The sequence below is a fragment of the Zeus faber genome (assembly GCF_960531495.2).
Source record: "Zeus faber genome assembly, chromosome: 11".
Taxonomy (NCBI): domain Eukaryota; kingdom Metazoa; phylum Chordata; class Actinopteri; order Zeiformes; family Zeidae; genus Zeus; species Zeus faber.
The window spans coordinates 27,123,008-27,140,507 of record NC_137205.1 but is presented as its reverse complement, the minus strand read 5'-3'; the positions used below and the strand labels follow the sequence as shown (position 1 = coordinate 27,140,507).

Below are 17,500 nucleotides of genomic sequence, written 5' to 3'. Positions count from 1 at the left end.
CCAGGGGACACTCAGTCTGGCTCTGGCAAAACCTCTGGTCTGGCAAGAGACGTCATGACTCATGGATAGGTGAAAGAAAAGAAAAAAAACCTTTTGGGTTGTTCACATTATTGACATCCAGCAGTTGGTCTGTGGACTGGAGAGACGTATTAAAGCTTAAGGATGTTTTCCCGGGTAATGGTCACTTAGGGAGCCGCCGAGGCCTCAACCAAACTAAGCCTTGAGGGACAGTTGCTCAAGTCGACCTAAAAGCCCATTCCACATATCTCTTCCTATGGCGGGGAAATGCGGTTTGCATTATTTATTGTCCCAGACAGGGCAGTCAATAACACCGCGGTTGTGTGTTCGGCTCAGGGGAAAGGTAACGAGAACATTAAATACAATCACATTACCCTGACTGGACTGAGGAAAACACACACGGCCGCACAGACGCACTCGCATTCGGACAACTCTGGAGAAAGTATTCATTGTGCCTCAAATGACACCGCTAAGAAATACTTGGCCTATTCAGGTCGGCTTGCCTGAAATTCCCAGGAAGCCATTTTTCCTCAGCTGAGGTATCTTGTTTTGGTCGAGGAGAGGAGATAGGCGTCATTCTCTCATAAATCACGTAAACATTTCAGCGGAGAAATAACAATGCATTGTCCACGATGACCTTTGGAGACCGGGCGTTGCGAGAATGTGTGCTTCGACTGCTGTTTGGGGTATCTGTGTTTGTATTTGCTGTATTTGAACACATGTGTACATAGTTTTTTGCAAAGGGCTGAGCTGTTTGCAGAAGCGGCCACAGTAAGTAGTAATAGGTGACTGATAAGCGACAGCTTTTTTGAAATGGAGGCTGAACGAGGACTTGAAATGAAAGGCACTCGTAAAGGTCATTCATGCCTGGCCAAGTAAAGTGCACATGGTATCTGGTGGCGGAGGGAAAAGAACAACACAGGCGGCGGATTCACAACAGGTAAATAAGATAGATTCTCATTGTGAACACGGTGTGACAAATCATCTACTGACTAGACCGCGGCGCACAAACTCCAACAGATTCATGGCCAAGGCTTGCATTTGTTGCATTGCTGGAAACCCGATTTCAAAAACTAAAATCTAAAAAGGACATCCCAGAGGCTTGAATGTGGGAACATGTCCGATGTTGGTGGATTTTATCGGAGCTCACAGGCAATGCAGAGATTTCAGGAAAACACAATAACAGCCGATATTTAAGTTGCATGAATGCAGTGAATCCATATTCCAGATGGAAGGCAGTTTCCACATTACAGCTAATATTTGACCTCAATCGTTGCACTTGAGTTGTGAAATGCATAATGTTAGACCATAAACATATGAATCGTACATTTTGGTTTGCATAAGGATGATGATGGACCTTTGAATCTCACAGGTTGTACCTGTACTCCAATCCAAACATCAAACACCTACGAGAAAGACGTACAACTTAGTACCAGAACATTTAGTATAAATTATTTTGCCATCAATCAGTTTGGGGACAACATATTCCCAAATAAGGAATCTCTACCCAAGACAAAAGGAGAATATCTGTGATATTCTATTCAACCGAAAAGCGTTCTGTGCCCCCTCTCTGAGGAAAGGTTCAAGAATATTCATGCCACTTCGAATCCTTTCACTCCAGCATTGGTAATGACTGACGGTAGGACCGAAAAATAGTCGGAAACCACGCCTGCTGAGATGGAGCGGAGAACGGATGAAATAACAAATCAAGGCTCCTGAAGTAGGAGGGGAGTGCTGTCGAGCCGCTGTAGAAAAGCACGACTTCTGCTATTCCTCGGAGAGAAAACCAAGTTTCTGTTGCCAGGGAAACCTCAGCCAAATTGCCGATGACTGAGCAACGGGAACCATTTTGTTCCATTGATACTCGTCCTTCGGGTGTAAGCGGGAGTCATTGGATAGCAGTCGTAACCTCGTCACCAGTCCACGTTAGACAGACGGCAGCCTCAGGTAGTCAGATATTTTAGGGTGTGTGTGTGAATCCTATCTAATGTGACAAGGCTTTCTTTATTTAACACATTTGTCCTATTTGATTTTAGGAAGAGCCATCATCAATGTTTTCAAAAAACACTTACGCCGTATGGACAGAGTTATGAAATAACAGATGTTGTGGCATTTCAGTTTGGCATTTCAGTGCCAAAGGCTCATAAGAAATGAATGAATCTAATAATCCAACATTTAGACCATTAATATGGAGATTCAGGTATCAAGGTGTAAATGTGTTTTCCTATTCATAAAGACATTTATTTACCTGCAAACGTTCACATTATGCGTAGCTCTTGTTCACACATCAGCACATGCAAATTCAGACACATCGATTTTTTAAAAATCAAATAAATCATTAACGGCCCAGCTCCGCTGGAGTCTTACGGAGATGCTTCAAACAGTCGACCTGCTCTTTTCAGCGCATTCGCCACCTTTTACCCGATTCCCTGAGAAGGAGCCTCAGACTGCTGACCTTAAGACTGATCCTCCATCACAAGATCGCTCTGCTCTGCCAAGAATTCCTTCCTCCATTTCCCGACCCAATCACACGCATAGACACACACGCACGTACACACACATCCATACATTCACATATTTAAAACACACAGAGGGAGAACATTCTGGAAGGGGCGCCGGTATCCTCCTAATCTTAGCAAGTATGTGCACACATTGTAATGTTGGTCCATTACGCACCTATTGTTTTAATCTCTGCTTTGCCTCTCTAGTTCAGTTTATATATATATATATATATATATATATATATATATATATATATATATATATATATATATATATATATATATTTATTTATTTATTTATTAAGGCTGTCAAAGTTAACGCGATAAAATGCGTTAACGCAAATTAGTCTTAACGCCACTAATTTATTTTGACATTAACGTGGGGGGGCAACGGGGGAAAGTGACTGAGAAGGCCTTATTTATTTATTTATTTTTAGAAAGGTTACGGGTCAAATACAGACATTTACAGGAACATATTTCAACAGGAGGACAGCAGGAGAGAGCGTTAAAATACGGGAGAAGCACGGGGAGATCGGGAGGGTCGACAGGTATGTGGGCTTATGCACGCACCTGAGGCAGATTGTGTCAGACTGAGCCACAAGCGTCATAGGCTGCCTACGATGTCATAGGGTGCCTACGACGCTTGTGGCTCACAGCGCCTGTGATGGGCTAGCAGCAACCTTGACAACGACACATTGATTGATGGACACACCAACAGACAAATTCAGACGCGCGGTGCATTGTGTTTTTTTGATTGGGTTGGGTAATGAGTGGGACAGAACATGATAAATGTCTATGTAAGTACTGAAAACGTCTCAAATTAGCATAATAATAATAATAATAATAATAATAATAATTATTATTATTATTATTATTATTATTATTATTATTATTATTATCATCATCATCAGGGGTCCAGACCTAGATCGATTCTATTATTCTATTCTATTGTGATTCTCCTTGGCATTTCTCTGGCTAAAAGTGTCTGGAACACGACAACCCCTGAACCTACAGACACGGTTGAGGCTCGTTGGAACCGGGACGTCTCAGACATCTCGTGGTTCAAGTTTCATCCATATCGATCTAATGAACCAATGAAATTTGACCAGAAATAGCTGAACGTTCGTGCATTCCCAAGACACCGACGTTCTAAAACTTCCGGTCGGGCGGTGGAGAGAGATGAGTTTGTCGAGTTAGATGCTTTGTGACATCATCATCTTTCAATTTGTTATATATTTGCAGGTTGTGGCTACAAACATCCATTCGCATCGTGCGAGCGGTACCTGCCTGACAAACTATCAAGCAGGTAAGATAAGACACAAACTGTAGGAGTCCCTGATGCGTTTCATGGACACGAAATGCATCCGAAAACTAGGACCCGGAAAAAAACTATAAATAATCACAGAAAGTCGTCTCCGCGTAATTACATCACTGCGTCATTGTAGCCCCTCAAGGCATCAGATGATCACCCGTCCGTCACCTGTCCAAGAGTGCAGCTCTATTTCCACCGACAACACTGTGAGTTATAAAAATGGGAAGTTCCGGTTTCCAGGAAAACATCGACGGCTGTTTTAAAGACAGGAGGATTGCGCTGTGCAGGCCCCGTAGTGGTTGCTCCGCAAGACGAGCAACCGGGAGACGACAGACCAGGGGGAGCCCATGCTGCGTTCAAGTCAACTCGGAAAATCGCTCTGCGTTTCAGAGAACTCGGGACACTGTAATACGTATCAAACACGACTAAACTGGAGCCTGTGTATTGCTGCCTGTAGCTATATTTATTAATTATTATTATTATTATTATTATTATTATTATTATTATTATTATTATTATTATTATTATGAAAACCAGGATCATTTGGGAGTAAATGTTGAAAACCGGGACATTGCAGTTTTACAGATATCTGTTGGGCTTGAGTTTGCCATATTTAGCATTTTCTTAATGCTAAATGCAGTACCTTGGAGGGTTGATGTCCAATATAAGGATTAAAGAGTGAGTGACCAAGTGTTGCTATGTCGCACAGTGTTTTGTTTCGTTCCATAAGGAAACGGAGCGGCACAGTGGAGCGCGGACCACGCGCAGCTGTGATGGTGCGCATCGGGACGCCCATGACCTGCGCTCCGCTGTGCGCACATCGGAGGCACGCCAATACACTCCTCATCTGCAAATGCATATCTTGCCCAGACAATCCGCTACCTCCATGCCCATTCACGCTCGAACGCGCCTGATAAAAAGGGCACCATGGGGCAAAGAGGCAGGGGCTCGGGCACCCTTCGCCCCCCTCGTCTGCACGTGCCTGCTCCACCCCATCTCCACTGGTACCAGTTTCTACCACCACCACATCTCCACCCATCTCCTTCAGTATTAGCTGCAACCTCCACCCGGTCTACACCCCGTCTCCACCAGTACCAGCTTCTGCAGACGTCTAGCCGCTGCAGTTCTCCGTCACCACCGCTGTCAGGACTCCTCGCTCTCCTCCTAAAGATCTCCACACAAATCATTGTGACATTTGCTGGCCTCTGATTCATTTGTATTAAATGCTGCGTTTGATTCGATCTCAAAGCACCGGGTGTAGCTCGTTATCCAATCAGGGGATAAGCAGTCGGGGACAGGAAGTGAGGTCCACCGGCACTGGACCAAGTAAATAAAACCATTATTTCGTTCCAGTCCAGTCCTGTGGTCCCTTCTGCCAGCAACTTGGTGAGGTGTGTTAATCACACACACACACACACACACACACACACACACACACACACACACACACACACATATTCCGATGAATGGAAACCAAGTCATTCCTACTGGGAAACAAAATATCGCTCATACAGGTTACCTTGTAACACCATGAAATAAATTCATTAAATATGATCCTAATTTTATTTGGCATAAAAATTGCAATATCGCTGTAGGCTGGTAATCTGTGATAAAAGGAAAATATCTCTGCTTATAATCTGCTTCCAACATGTTAATGAAATGAGCTCTTATTTATATTTGTGCTCAGTATTATGTTTAATTGAACAGATCAGCCTGCCGCTGACTTTTGGCGTATTTGGGATTCCATCGTTGGGTTTTGCTGTTGTCTCATTATCCCTGAGACGAGAATAAGGCGTCACCAGGGACGACTTAGGCGGATTCCTCACACTAATTCCACTTGTTCTGCTCAAAATTGGATTGGATTGTTGACACTGGGGACGGAGCGAGAGTGAGAAGCAGCCACCTGTCCGTTCTGCGTCGGACGGGGGAAAGGCATGTGTTATGAGTCACACTGGGCTCTGTCTCCCCCGTCCCGCTCCGTGTCCTCGGTTTCGCATTTTGGCACAAATCGTGGCGTCCTGGCGTCTATAGCACGAGCGCTAAGAGGGAAGAGGAATTCTCCCCTACCAAAAAAAAAAAAAAAAAAAAAAAAAAAACACACACTGTGGAATCCAGGCTGCTGATCCTGTTCCACATCCAGAGTTGGACACCTGGGCTTGATGGGGACACCGGGATGTTTTTCAGATTTTGAAGAAAATGCTGAAATCCTCCATCAGTACTGATGAAAACATTATTTTTCTGGTTCCAGATTAAAAATAGCGGCCGCACCGGTGGGTTTGTGTCTAGATGTTCTTCCCAGGCCTTACTTTCCCGTCTAATACAATTCCACTGTTTCCTTTGCATTAGCCAGCTTGTTAACCAGATGTGGGACTTCCTGGTTCTGAAATTGAAAAGTATTATCAGTCAAGCATCTGGATTTCCTAATTAGCAACAGCCCAGAGGTCCAACTACTGAGTGGTATCAGCTGGTTCGGTGCACGGCTGGAGCAAAAACAGGACGGGACTTTTACTTTCTCAACCTGGAATCGAACCTCATTTTCTATCATGAGGAGTCGACAGCGTGTCATCACATCGTGCAACGGGGGAACCGAGACCAATCGGCCAAAGTCGTTCTCTCGATACTGGATCAATCTAACGAATTCGGACACTTATCGCACGGGTTGACCGCCCAACGGTTAAAGAATATAAAGCTACGGTTAAATGAATCCCAGAATTTCCTTTAAACTTGTCATTATCCTTCAAATGGCGATTGGAGTTGTGGTTACCTCGGAAACGCTTGCTTTTAAGGTTTTACTCCAGATTATGTAATGCAATTTTTTTTTGTGGCGAGTGCGTGCGTGTGCATGCGTGTGTGTGTGTGTGTGTGTGTGTGTGTGTGTGTGCGTCTGCGCGCACGCGTTTCCGTGCTCACGCTCCAGGCCACAGCAGCGTGTTCTGTGTGTGTTCTCTCTCCAGCAGCGCAGAGGAAAACCATTTTTAGTGACTGCGCGAGTGAATTATAAAAACATCCTGTGGCCATGTGAGGGGACTGTGCCTGCGCTTCCTGAGCAAGAACACACACACACACACACATACGTACACACGCACACACACATATCTATGAGATTATGAGAATGAAAATCAGTGGAAATCTGATTCTCATAGGAGAATCAATATTTTCTTCACTGAACAAATCACTGGACCAACTTAAAAAAAAAAAGATTTTACCTTTGTAAAATCCTTTGTAAAAAACAGCAATTTTTTTCCACTTTTTTTTTTTTAAGTTGATTCAATTATTGTTTTCAGTGTACCAGAAACTCAGGAAAAAAACATGGTACAATTTAAAAAATAAACAGGTGTATTAAAAAAAATAAACAGGTGAATTAAAACCAATGCCACCCAAACCAACCCCACACCCGCACCCACACACACACACACACACACACACCCCCACACAATCCTCCTCATATACACCTGCAATGTGGAGCGGTACTGGGCGGCGGGGGTCACAGGGTCATGTGTCAGCGGCTGCAGTGATGGCCGCTTGAGAGAAGCGATGTGATTGGTGGGGGGGGGGGGGGGGTCGGGGGTCGCTGCCCTGGTTTCTCTCTGTCTATCTCTCTTTCTCTCTCCCTCTCTTTATCACCGCAGCTGATCTGCCTCCGGGCACCGGGTACGGGAGACTCACGCCCAGACAGCCGAGCCGAGCGTTCTCCGTGGTCAGAGCGAATTAGCATTCCCCCAAAGTGGGGTGAGACCTCCAGCGCAGACAGATCAGGGCGGAGAGAGGAGACCATTACCGGGGGATCGGCTGATCTCTTGTCTGCCTGGATCCAGAGCGACTGGAACACTGTAATTACACTGGGGCTGAAACTCCAAAGACAAGGACCCCGGATTCCTCATCTAGTGAATAATGAATAGGAAATACACGGCAAAGAAACCGCATACTGACACATGGAACGCTGTATTCTACTGGATACTTTTTGTTTTTTTTGTCTTTCCATTGCTTGAGTCAGGTGACACGGTGACACAATTGACCTTGGTTCAAATGCTGTGTTGGATCCATATCTGAGGGGAGGTGACACGTTCTTCCTGTTAGCGGGGGTCCCTCCAGGTCATCGGACGCCATATTGCCCCCGGCGATCTCAATGAATGTGTGTGAACCTGCGATGGACAAGGCGTTCCATTGAATTGATTTAATTATTTATGAAAACATGTAGTGCAATAAAATAAAACAATTATGAATAATAATAATTCCTCAGGGGGACCCCTGGGGGGGGCACACAGACTCCAGTTTGGCAACCTCCTGTCCTACAGTGTCACAGAACTCGACATAAGTGAAGTTACACATTACAAACTTGTATTTTTCGTCCTTCATAAACACATATGCATCCATATGCATGAGTGCATTCTAATGTGGCGGCTAACAAACAAGTCCTTTGTACGTCTCGCGGCAAATGCAGCTCATACATGATGGGATGTTCGGTATGGAAGTACTCTGAGACAGGAAGGGCTGAACAAAGCAAAACAGTTTAGAGTCTCACTCGCAAAGCTAGATCGCAATGCTTCGGATCTGTGGCGAAAAAAAAAAAAAAAAAAGCTTATACTTTTTGTACCGCTGGGCCCTGTGGACACGGAACCTGCACCATTAAAGGAGAAGACTGCAGAAAATCAATGGCAAAAAGGAGGAGGGGAAAAAAAAAATTACCATGAAATCAGTCACAAAACATCGTATTCATAATATCAGGAAAGCACTGTCTGCCGGTGTCTTTAAAAAGTGGCCTAGTTCACATAAAAGAAATCCCTCGAATTAGCTATCAATTTCTTCAAAGCCAATGAAGAATCCTGTATCCACAGTTCTAGGCCAGTAGAAAATAAAAATACAAGATCTATTGTCAATTTTGAAATTTTCAGCCTCCAGATTCCATTGTTCACAGCGAATAAAACCACACTGGACCGAAGGAAAGAATCCCGAATCTTTTGCCCAAAGCACCTCGGGCTCCGAAGCCGAAATAACCCACATGCACAGAATGATGTTTGGATATTCCTGCTGCAACATGTAGTTTCGATTACACAATCTCTGTCTGCGGCCGAAAGTGCAGCGTCCTACTTAGAACCAGACTCGGCTCCCGCTCCAGAACTCATGAATAAAACAGTGGTGGACTTCATCACTGGACGTAAAAAAAAAAAAAAAAAACACAACGCAAGTATGCAAGAATGCGTGGAGTGGGTGTGGTGACGGGCGCAAGGCCAGACCATAAACACTCGCTGTGGTTCATGGAGAGTTCAGGCCGGTGGACGGGCACAGTGGAAGCCCCGCAACACACATCCAAAATGTCAGGGAACTTCCCCCCGCACCCACCCACCCAGACCCTGCGGAGGAAAAACACAAAGGGAGTACGTGCGGTCAACCCGATGATGAGGAGCCGAGCACGGGTACGCGAGAGTCATCCGGAGGGGTGGAGGGATGGATGGATGGACAGAGAGACGGAGGGAGGGGGTTTAGGTTGGAGGATGCAGATGTGCGGAACGCTGGAGCAGCGAGGTGGGAATGGAGGAAATACAATGAGCTATTGTTTGGGCGGGAGGACAGCAGGGGACACACGTGCGCACACACACACACACACACACACGCACGCACACGCACATACACACACACACACACACACACACACACGAGCACTCACACACACACACACGCATGCACGTACACACACAGACATACACACACACACACACATACACACACACACAAAGACACACACACCCACACACACACACAAAGACACACACACACACACACACGCTGGGCACTGCCAACTCGGCACTATGCAATGGTCAACTGACACCAAGGAGCAAAGTTTCATTTGATTTGTAGAGAACATTTTGTGCAGTGATGTAGCAGAGATGTAGCAGAGATGTAGCAGTGATGTAGTAGAGATGTAGCAGTGATGTAGTAGTGATGTAGCAGAGATGTAGCAGTGATGTAGCAGATATGTAGCAGTGATGTAGTAGAGATGTAGCAGTGATCTTGTACAGATGTAGCAGCGATGTAGTAGAGATTTAGCAGTGATCTTGTAGAGATGTAGCAGCAATGTAGTAGAGATGTAGTCGAGATGTAGCAGGGATGCAGCAACGATATAGCAGAGATGTAACACAGCTGTAGTAGGGATGTAGCAGTGATGTAGTAGATGTGTAGCAGAGATGTAGAGATGTAGCAGTGATGTAGCAGAGATGTAGAGGTGTAGCAGAGATGTAGCAATAAAGCATTGAGGAAGTGGAGATGTAGGAGTGATGTAGTAGTGACGTGGCAGTCGTGGAATGAACGGCATGAAAGTGCATCGACATGAATTGATACCGATACCAGTGCCAGGTCAATACTGGTGTGTGGTGTGGGGGTGGTGTGGTTTGAGCAGCCACACCTGTCTTGGCTCTTATTGTAGTAATTGTGGCCGGGATCAGGGTGGCTGTACGCCTGTTGCTCATCGGAGCAATCAACGAGCAACAGGTAAACCCTACACACACATACACACACACACACAGAGCCTTTGTCACGACATGTGACCATCTGCTCCCGGCTTGTTCCATCTGTCCACTCCAATGAACTGGCATGTTTGTAACATCTCTGCCTGTGTCTCTGTGTCAGAGGGCCCTGAAAACTCCGCCTATCGGGTGGTGTCTGGCAGGCGGAACTGCCACATGGTGAAAATGTTCTGATCCCTAAGCCTGATAAAAGAAATCTCAAAATAACATCGTTGCAGCTCATCGCTCATATTTGCTCATTTTGGAAGTTGCAAACCGTGTTACGTTATTGCTGATATTCAAAGCAGTGAAGAAATCAATTAAGCCTGGAACCCGGTGATAACATTCAAACCTGCAGTGAATTTGAATCCTTTTTTTTTTTTTTTCATAAAGGCAATAAAATCTCTAAAGGGATTTTTTTTAATCCTACAATGAGTACGAGTCAATGTCAAAAACTGATATGAAGTCTCTCAATTTTGGCCACAACAACAATAAGATTGATACCAGAGCAGGGACCTCCCTCTCTGTCTTTAAGAAGCACTTGAAGACCCAGCTCTTCAGTGAGTACCTCCTCTCCTGACCCACAATTACTTAGCACTACCGAGCAGTATTTATTGTTACACTAATGTCTCTGTCGCAATGGAGCTTGAATGTTATTCTCCCTTGTAAATCGCTTTGGATTAAAGGCGTCTGCTAAATGACTAAATGTAAACGTAAATGTAAATAAGATTACTGTTTTAAAGACTGTCAGTATTTTTTTGATTCAGAATCTCCCCCTCCACCTCCCCCCTTTCCCCCTGTCTCTCTCTCTCTCCTCCCCTCTCCCCGTCGCTCCCTCTTTCCACAGCAGGTAGCTCTGATCTGATTAATCTGATCCTAATGACACAAGTGTTTGACAGGCTCCGGGGTGGGAACAAACCCGCCTTGCGCGCGGCACCCAGCACCAGGAGCGTAGAGTGGTCACATGACTCAGGACGTTTGTGTGTGTGTGTGTGTGTGTGTGTGTGTGTGTGTTGCGTGTGTGTGTGTGTGTGTGTGTGTGTGTGTGTGTGTGTGTGTGTGTGTGCGTGCGTGCCTGCGTGCGTGTGTGTGACAATGTTAACCACTGCAACTAATCCTACTACAATCAAGTACCGGTCGCAATTTCCCAGTAAAAATACAAAGAAAAAAACACAAATTACAAGAAGCGGAAATGAATGAATTAATAAAATAACACTTTGCATTCACATTTATTTTAGGAATCCTGTTTGAGTTCAAAGAGTTGTCATGGTAACAAGTAACGACTATTAAGTGAATACATTTAAATGCAGGGGGGGAAGAGAATGACGGTTACGCAAATGGCCTCTGTAATAGATTCGGTCATACGCTGTCAGCATCCTGATATCAGATGATCGCTCTGAGAAAGAAGAACAAGCTTGTGATTCATCTCTGCTCTGGCACCTCTGGGTCAGAGGGATGCTCATCATTTGCATCAAAATTCTATTCATTGCAATGCAATCTTCCTGGTCGGTGGATTGACTGGTTTACAGAACATACTTGGCGGAAATGGAATTTAATATTTATAAGTGCGTTTTTAATTGGTGTACAATCCCATGAAAAAAGATAATCGATGTGTTTTTGTGACCTTGGAACGAGCCGTTGTCATCTACATAGGGAGCGGGTACGCTTCCACGCAGGCCGCCATGTTGCACCGCCATTTTCGTCTACAGTAGCCCAGAACAGACAAACCAAACACTGGTTCTAGGGAGGGCAGTCACGCAGTCTGGCTCGGGCAGTGTCCAGCGCTCCCTTTACGGCAGGACCACACTGTCACCCTGAGCTCTGGCAACGGCAATTTTCACATGGAAGTCGGCGCGAATCTAAACCCCGCCGACCCCTCCAAGGTCTCAGACAAAAAAATCCTCAGCTTTGTGAGTAAATTAGCTGTGAAACGCATCCGGACGAAGCATGCGAATACGACAAAAATCTCCTACAACGTCATGAATTAATGGATTCATTCCCTCAAACACCTGGGGCCCTTTGTGCCGGACGCAGAGAGAGAACGCAGATGCAAGGATCATCTGCGTCCACTTATGTCCGGCCTCCCACACCCACGCACTGTCCCCCGTGCTGCATGGCCTCTCGGCACACGGGCGCAGGAAGGGAGGAAGAGGACGGGGGGGAAAAAAAAAAGAGATGGGGAGCGAGAGATGGAGCCGTAAAGAGAGAGAGAGAAAGAGTTAGAACCTGAGAGCGCTTCCTTGGGGTGATTGGACTGTTATTTCTGCAGCTGGTCTGATCTTGAGGGTCTCGCACTCCATCAGATCCCAGTGTAGGTGCTTTCATCCCCCTCGCCTCGCCCCACCCACTGGGCGTGGCCTCTGACCCCACATTACCCGAGTTGCCAGGTGTCTGGACGGCACCGTCAGTGGAGTACACTGCAGGACGTCATGTGTAGTAATGGTGGGAGACCCTCCCGACTCTCCAGTAATTGGATAATTATTGCGGCGCGCATCTCACTTTACACTGAATCCGACAAACGGCAGCGACGTAATCTCATTAATTTCGGACGGAGAGTCGAACACTGCGTGCAACTCTTGCCACAAATTTCATTTTCCAAACTACGACCGTAAACCACTGTCGCAGAGTATGACAAGCATGTGTTATTGGAACTGGGCTTAAAGCTAAGTACATAAGTTACTGATATAAAATAATGACGTAAGTAATATTAAAGGTAGGTCTGTACCAGACTCAGAATTTTGTCAGTCGAATCGAATTCGGCTGTTCAATGTGAGTATTCGATTATTCGGACGGGTAGGAGCGATCACTCATGCCTAGGTTGGGTACCAACCGAACCGGTATTAAATGGCTGTCGGGGCTAAATGATTAAAGACTGTAAGTACGTTACTGAAAGTACGTTACTGGTACTGTTAACGGTTTTGGAGAAATTAAGAAAATAGATTTTCTATTTACTTAGGCTATAGTACCCGTTTCTAACTTGCAATTAGATTAAGATATCCATCTAAGAGGCCTTCTCGCTTCTATCAGAAGAGACATCTCTCCCCTATCTCTCTCTCGCTCTCTCCCGCTCCACCGCCGGAGATATGGAGATAGGCGTGAGGGGGCGGGGCCTCCCTCTGCCTGGCTCTCCCGCAGGCACGAGGAGACCCGGATCTGAGTGAGTGGCCCTGGCACGGCGAGCGCAGATTGTGCCCCGGTCGCAGTATTAATTCTGCTCTTAATTTGTTTTAGTTTTTCTCAAACCCCCCCCCCCCCCAAAAAAAACTAAACGATAAGAGTACTGGTAAAGTACCGGATCGATAAGCAGTATCGGTAAGAGTAGTAGTACCGTTAAAATCTTAACGATACCCATCCCTGCAGGTCGTGCCCCCTTCCCACACGGTTTTTAGTTGTTTTATTTGGCGGAAGGGGGCTCGGCAATCAGGGCGCCCGGGGAGCCGTGTTCGATTCCCACATATTAGAATCTATTTATAATTCCCCTTATTTATAATTCCTCATTTAAATGTTATTCATTATCGTATGCTTTTATCTGTTTTATACTGTTATTGTAATGCACACTGACAGAAAAAAAAATAAAAAAATGAAGAATCTCAGTCGACTGACGGGTTTCTGACTGACGATCCCACTCAGACTTTCAGGGGGCAGCCCTAAATAAAGGGGACATATTATGCTCCTTTTCAACAAGTTAATATATGGTCTCTGAGGTCCCCGAAACATGTTTTTGAAGTTTTTTGCTGAAAATATCACTCAGATTATGCATTCAAGCCATTGCGACATGCCTCGACACCATGGTGTTCCAAAATGGGCTTTAATTGTAAATGAGCAGCCAAGCTCCTAGTTCTGAGCCAATGGGGTTCGACCTTGAGTCTGTTTTATTGACTCTGTAAACTTTCACTGATTGTACCTTATCAATCGACTAAAATCTGTTTCTAAACAAATTTGAGGCGAGAAATGAGCAATCCAGTTACTGAATCTTCACTCAAATTAGATCCACAAGGTTTTGTTTAAAAGTTTGTTCAGACTTTCACCGAGGTGTCCGGAGAAGGGCGGAGCAGGTCGTGCACCGCAGCCTACGGTACATTCAACCTACCCTGGACACACACAGAAAGAAACACAGCAAATACTTACATTTCCATCGTCTGAAATGTTGTCACGGATCGCCGGTATTAATTCCTCTTTCTTTTAAAAGATTTGTGCTGGTCCGTAAGCCAACAACGCTCAGCCGTGGGTGGAGTAACTCATATGGAGGCCGGTTACGATAAGAATAACGCCCTTGGTGAATTGTATTAGGGCAGCAAAGCCGAACGGCTCGTTTCACCACACGTTTTCATGAAATGGACAGCTCCCAAAAAACTGATTGAGTTGTTTCTTTTTGAGTTGTTTGTGTGTTAGTGGACCCATCAGAGACCAACATGTATGTGCACAAGCAAGGAAAACTAGGTCCCTTTATGTGAGCTCTTTGCAAACCTCTACCTTTCTCTACTCTACCTCTACTGTGCTCTACATCACACCCTACACTACCTCTAATATAACTATACCCTACCTCTACCTCTACCTCTACTGTACTCTACCTCTACTGTACTCTAGCTCTCTCCACTCTAGCTTTACTCTACACTACCTCTAATCGAACTATACCCTACCTCTACTGTACTCTACCTCTAATGTATTCTACCTCCCTCTACTCTAGCTCTACTCTACACTACCTCTAATATAACTCTACCCTACCTCTACACTACTCTACCTCTACTCTACCTCCCTCTACCTTTACTCTACCTCTACACTACTCTACCTCTACTCTACCTCCCTCTACCTTTACTCTACCTCTATTGTACTTTACCTCTAATGAACTCTCTCCCTCTACTCTAGCTCTACACTACCTCTAATATAACTATACCCTACCTCTACACTACTCTACCTCTACTATACCTTTACTCTACCTCTACTTTACTCTACCTCTACTGTACTCTACCTCTCTACTCTAGCTTTACTCTACACTACCTCTAATCTAACTATACCCTACCTCTACACTACTCTACCTCTACACTACCCCCCTCTACCTTTACTCTACCTCTACTGTACTCTACCTCTAATGTACTCTACCTCCCTCTACTCTAGCTCTACGCTACACTACCTCTAATATAACTATACCCTACCTCTACACTACTCTACCTCTACTCTTATTTTATTCTACCTCTACTGTACACTACCTCTAATGTAGTGTACCTCCCTCTACTCTAGCTCTACTCTACCTCTAATCTAACTATACCCTACCTCTACACTACTCTACCTCTACACTACAATACTCTACTCTACCTCTATTGTACTTGGCTTACATCTACACTACCCTACACTACCTCTAATATAACTATACCCTACCTCTACACCACTCGACCTCTACTCTACCTTTACTCTACCTCGACTGTACTATACCTCTCTCTAGTCTAGCTTTACTCTACACTACCTCTAATCTAACTATACCCTACCTCTACACTACTCTACCTCTACACTACCCCCCACTACCTTTACTCTACCTCTACTGTACTCTACTTCTACTGTACTCTACCACCCTATACTCTAGCTCTACTTTATTTTACTATACCTCTACTCTACCTCTACTTTCGAGGAAACTGATGAGGGAATCCACCATTTTCAGCAATATGTTGATGAAAATATCTGCTCTGATTTGATTCTTTAATTTGTTGATATGAAGACGTAATAGGGATTTGTTTTCCATCCGTCATCTGACGTTCATCTCGTCCTTTTCATCGGCCTCAAAGGGTCGCTCACCTGCTGCGGCGTGGATGAGGATACTCTGGTTGGGCCGCAGGTTGCCGAAATCAAACAGCATCATGTAGGCGGTGACGTAGTTGACGGGCAGGGCGGCCGCCTCCTCGAAGCTCATCCCCTCTGGGATCAGGAAGGTGTGGGTGGCGGGCACAGCCGCCACCTCCTGCCACAAGCCGCTGCGGTTCAGCACCATCACCTTGTCGCCGACCTGAGGGGCATCACAACAGTTTACCGTGAGAGTAATCATGCTGACGCATTAAGGTCTGATATCATCATCCATGTGGAATGGGATATTGAAAAAAATGCGACTTGATTTTCTGCTTTTCTGACACATGTTGGATGTCTCTCGTGGAGGAAAAAACGATTATAAGTCGATCAATACCCCAAGCTGACACTCTCAGTCTGTACTAGTGAGTTAAAATGAACGGGGCTGCCCTCCTGCTTTGCCCCACCTCCCCTGCATCCACCTGTTTGTGGAGGGGATCCAAGCCCATCACTCCTATGTTTCTATCCCACTAAGCACGCCAGTGTAGCCTTACACCTCACCAGGAGTGATGAGCAGCAGAGCCCGGGCGCCAAACTCGAGCGATGAAAAATGAATGGAGATCGTTTTAAAGTAAATCCGTCAGAAATGAGTTTAACCTCCATTCTGACATTTATTTCATTTCAATTTAAAAAATAAATAAATGTGCGACTCGTTTTCAGGATCGACCGCTACAGCACATTTAAGACCGGAAAGGTGTTATTATTATTATAATTATTATGATTTAATACGTGCAGATACGTTACACGTCACGTAACCATCTCTTTAACTAACGATCCATCACACGTTACATAATGTTTTTCCTATCACGCAAACCAAACGAAAACCTACTTCCGAACCACGTCACGACATTCTCATTTTTCTTTTTTTTTTTATCCTGAAATGCCCTTATCAGAGCCCCCTGGACACACACACACACACATGCGCGCACACACACACACACACACGCACCCCAGTGAGGCAGCTATCCAATCCGGAAGGCCCGTTCGAGGGACACAGGAAGTAGAAACAGGCGCAGTATTCTAATCCTCTTCCTGTTTTCACCCTCCCTGCCTCCCACTTTGACCGAGGAGTTGCTTTTCTCTCTTCCCTCCTTTCTCTTTCGCTTCCCGTCCCCTGGTTTCCCCTGAACTCCTCCAGAATCCCTCAATTCCCTGTTTCCCCTCTGTCTCATCCTGTCTGTGTCCCTGTCTCTGTCTCCCCACCGCCCCTCCCTCCCTCCCTCCCTCTCCACACCTCCCTCCCTCCCTCCCTCCCTCCCTCCCTCTCCACACCTCCCTCTCTCCGTCCCTGCCTCCCTCCCTCTCCACACCTCCCTCCCTCCCTCCCTCCCTCCCTC

The 17,500-nt window shown here is 45.5% G+C and overlaps 1 protein-coding gene across 2 annotated transcripts in view; it reads right to left on the bottom strand.

The window, feature by feature from the left end:
- Positions 1-17,500, bottom strand: part of vat1 (vesicle amine transport 1) — a 36,038-nt gene that overhangs the window by 12,757 nt on the left and 5,781 nt on the right. For both annotated transcript variants that reach the window (XM_080009445.1, XM_080009446.1), the window contains exon 2: positions 16,119-16,326. In XM_080009445.1, the coding sequence (XP_079865571.1) occupies positions 16,119-16,326 (208 nt within the window). The remainder of the gene's footprint in view (positions 1-16,118; positions 16,327-17,500) is intronic.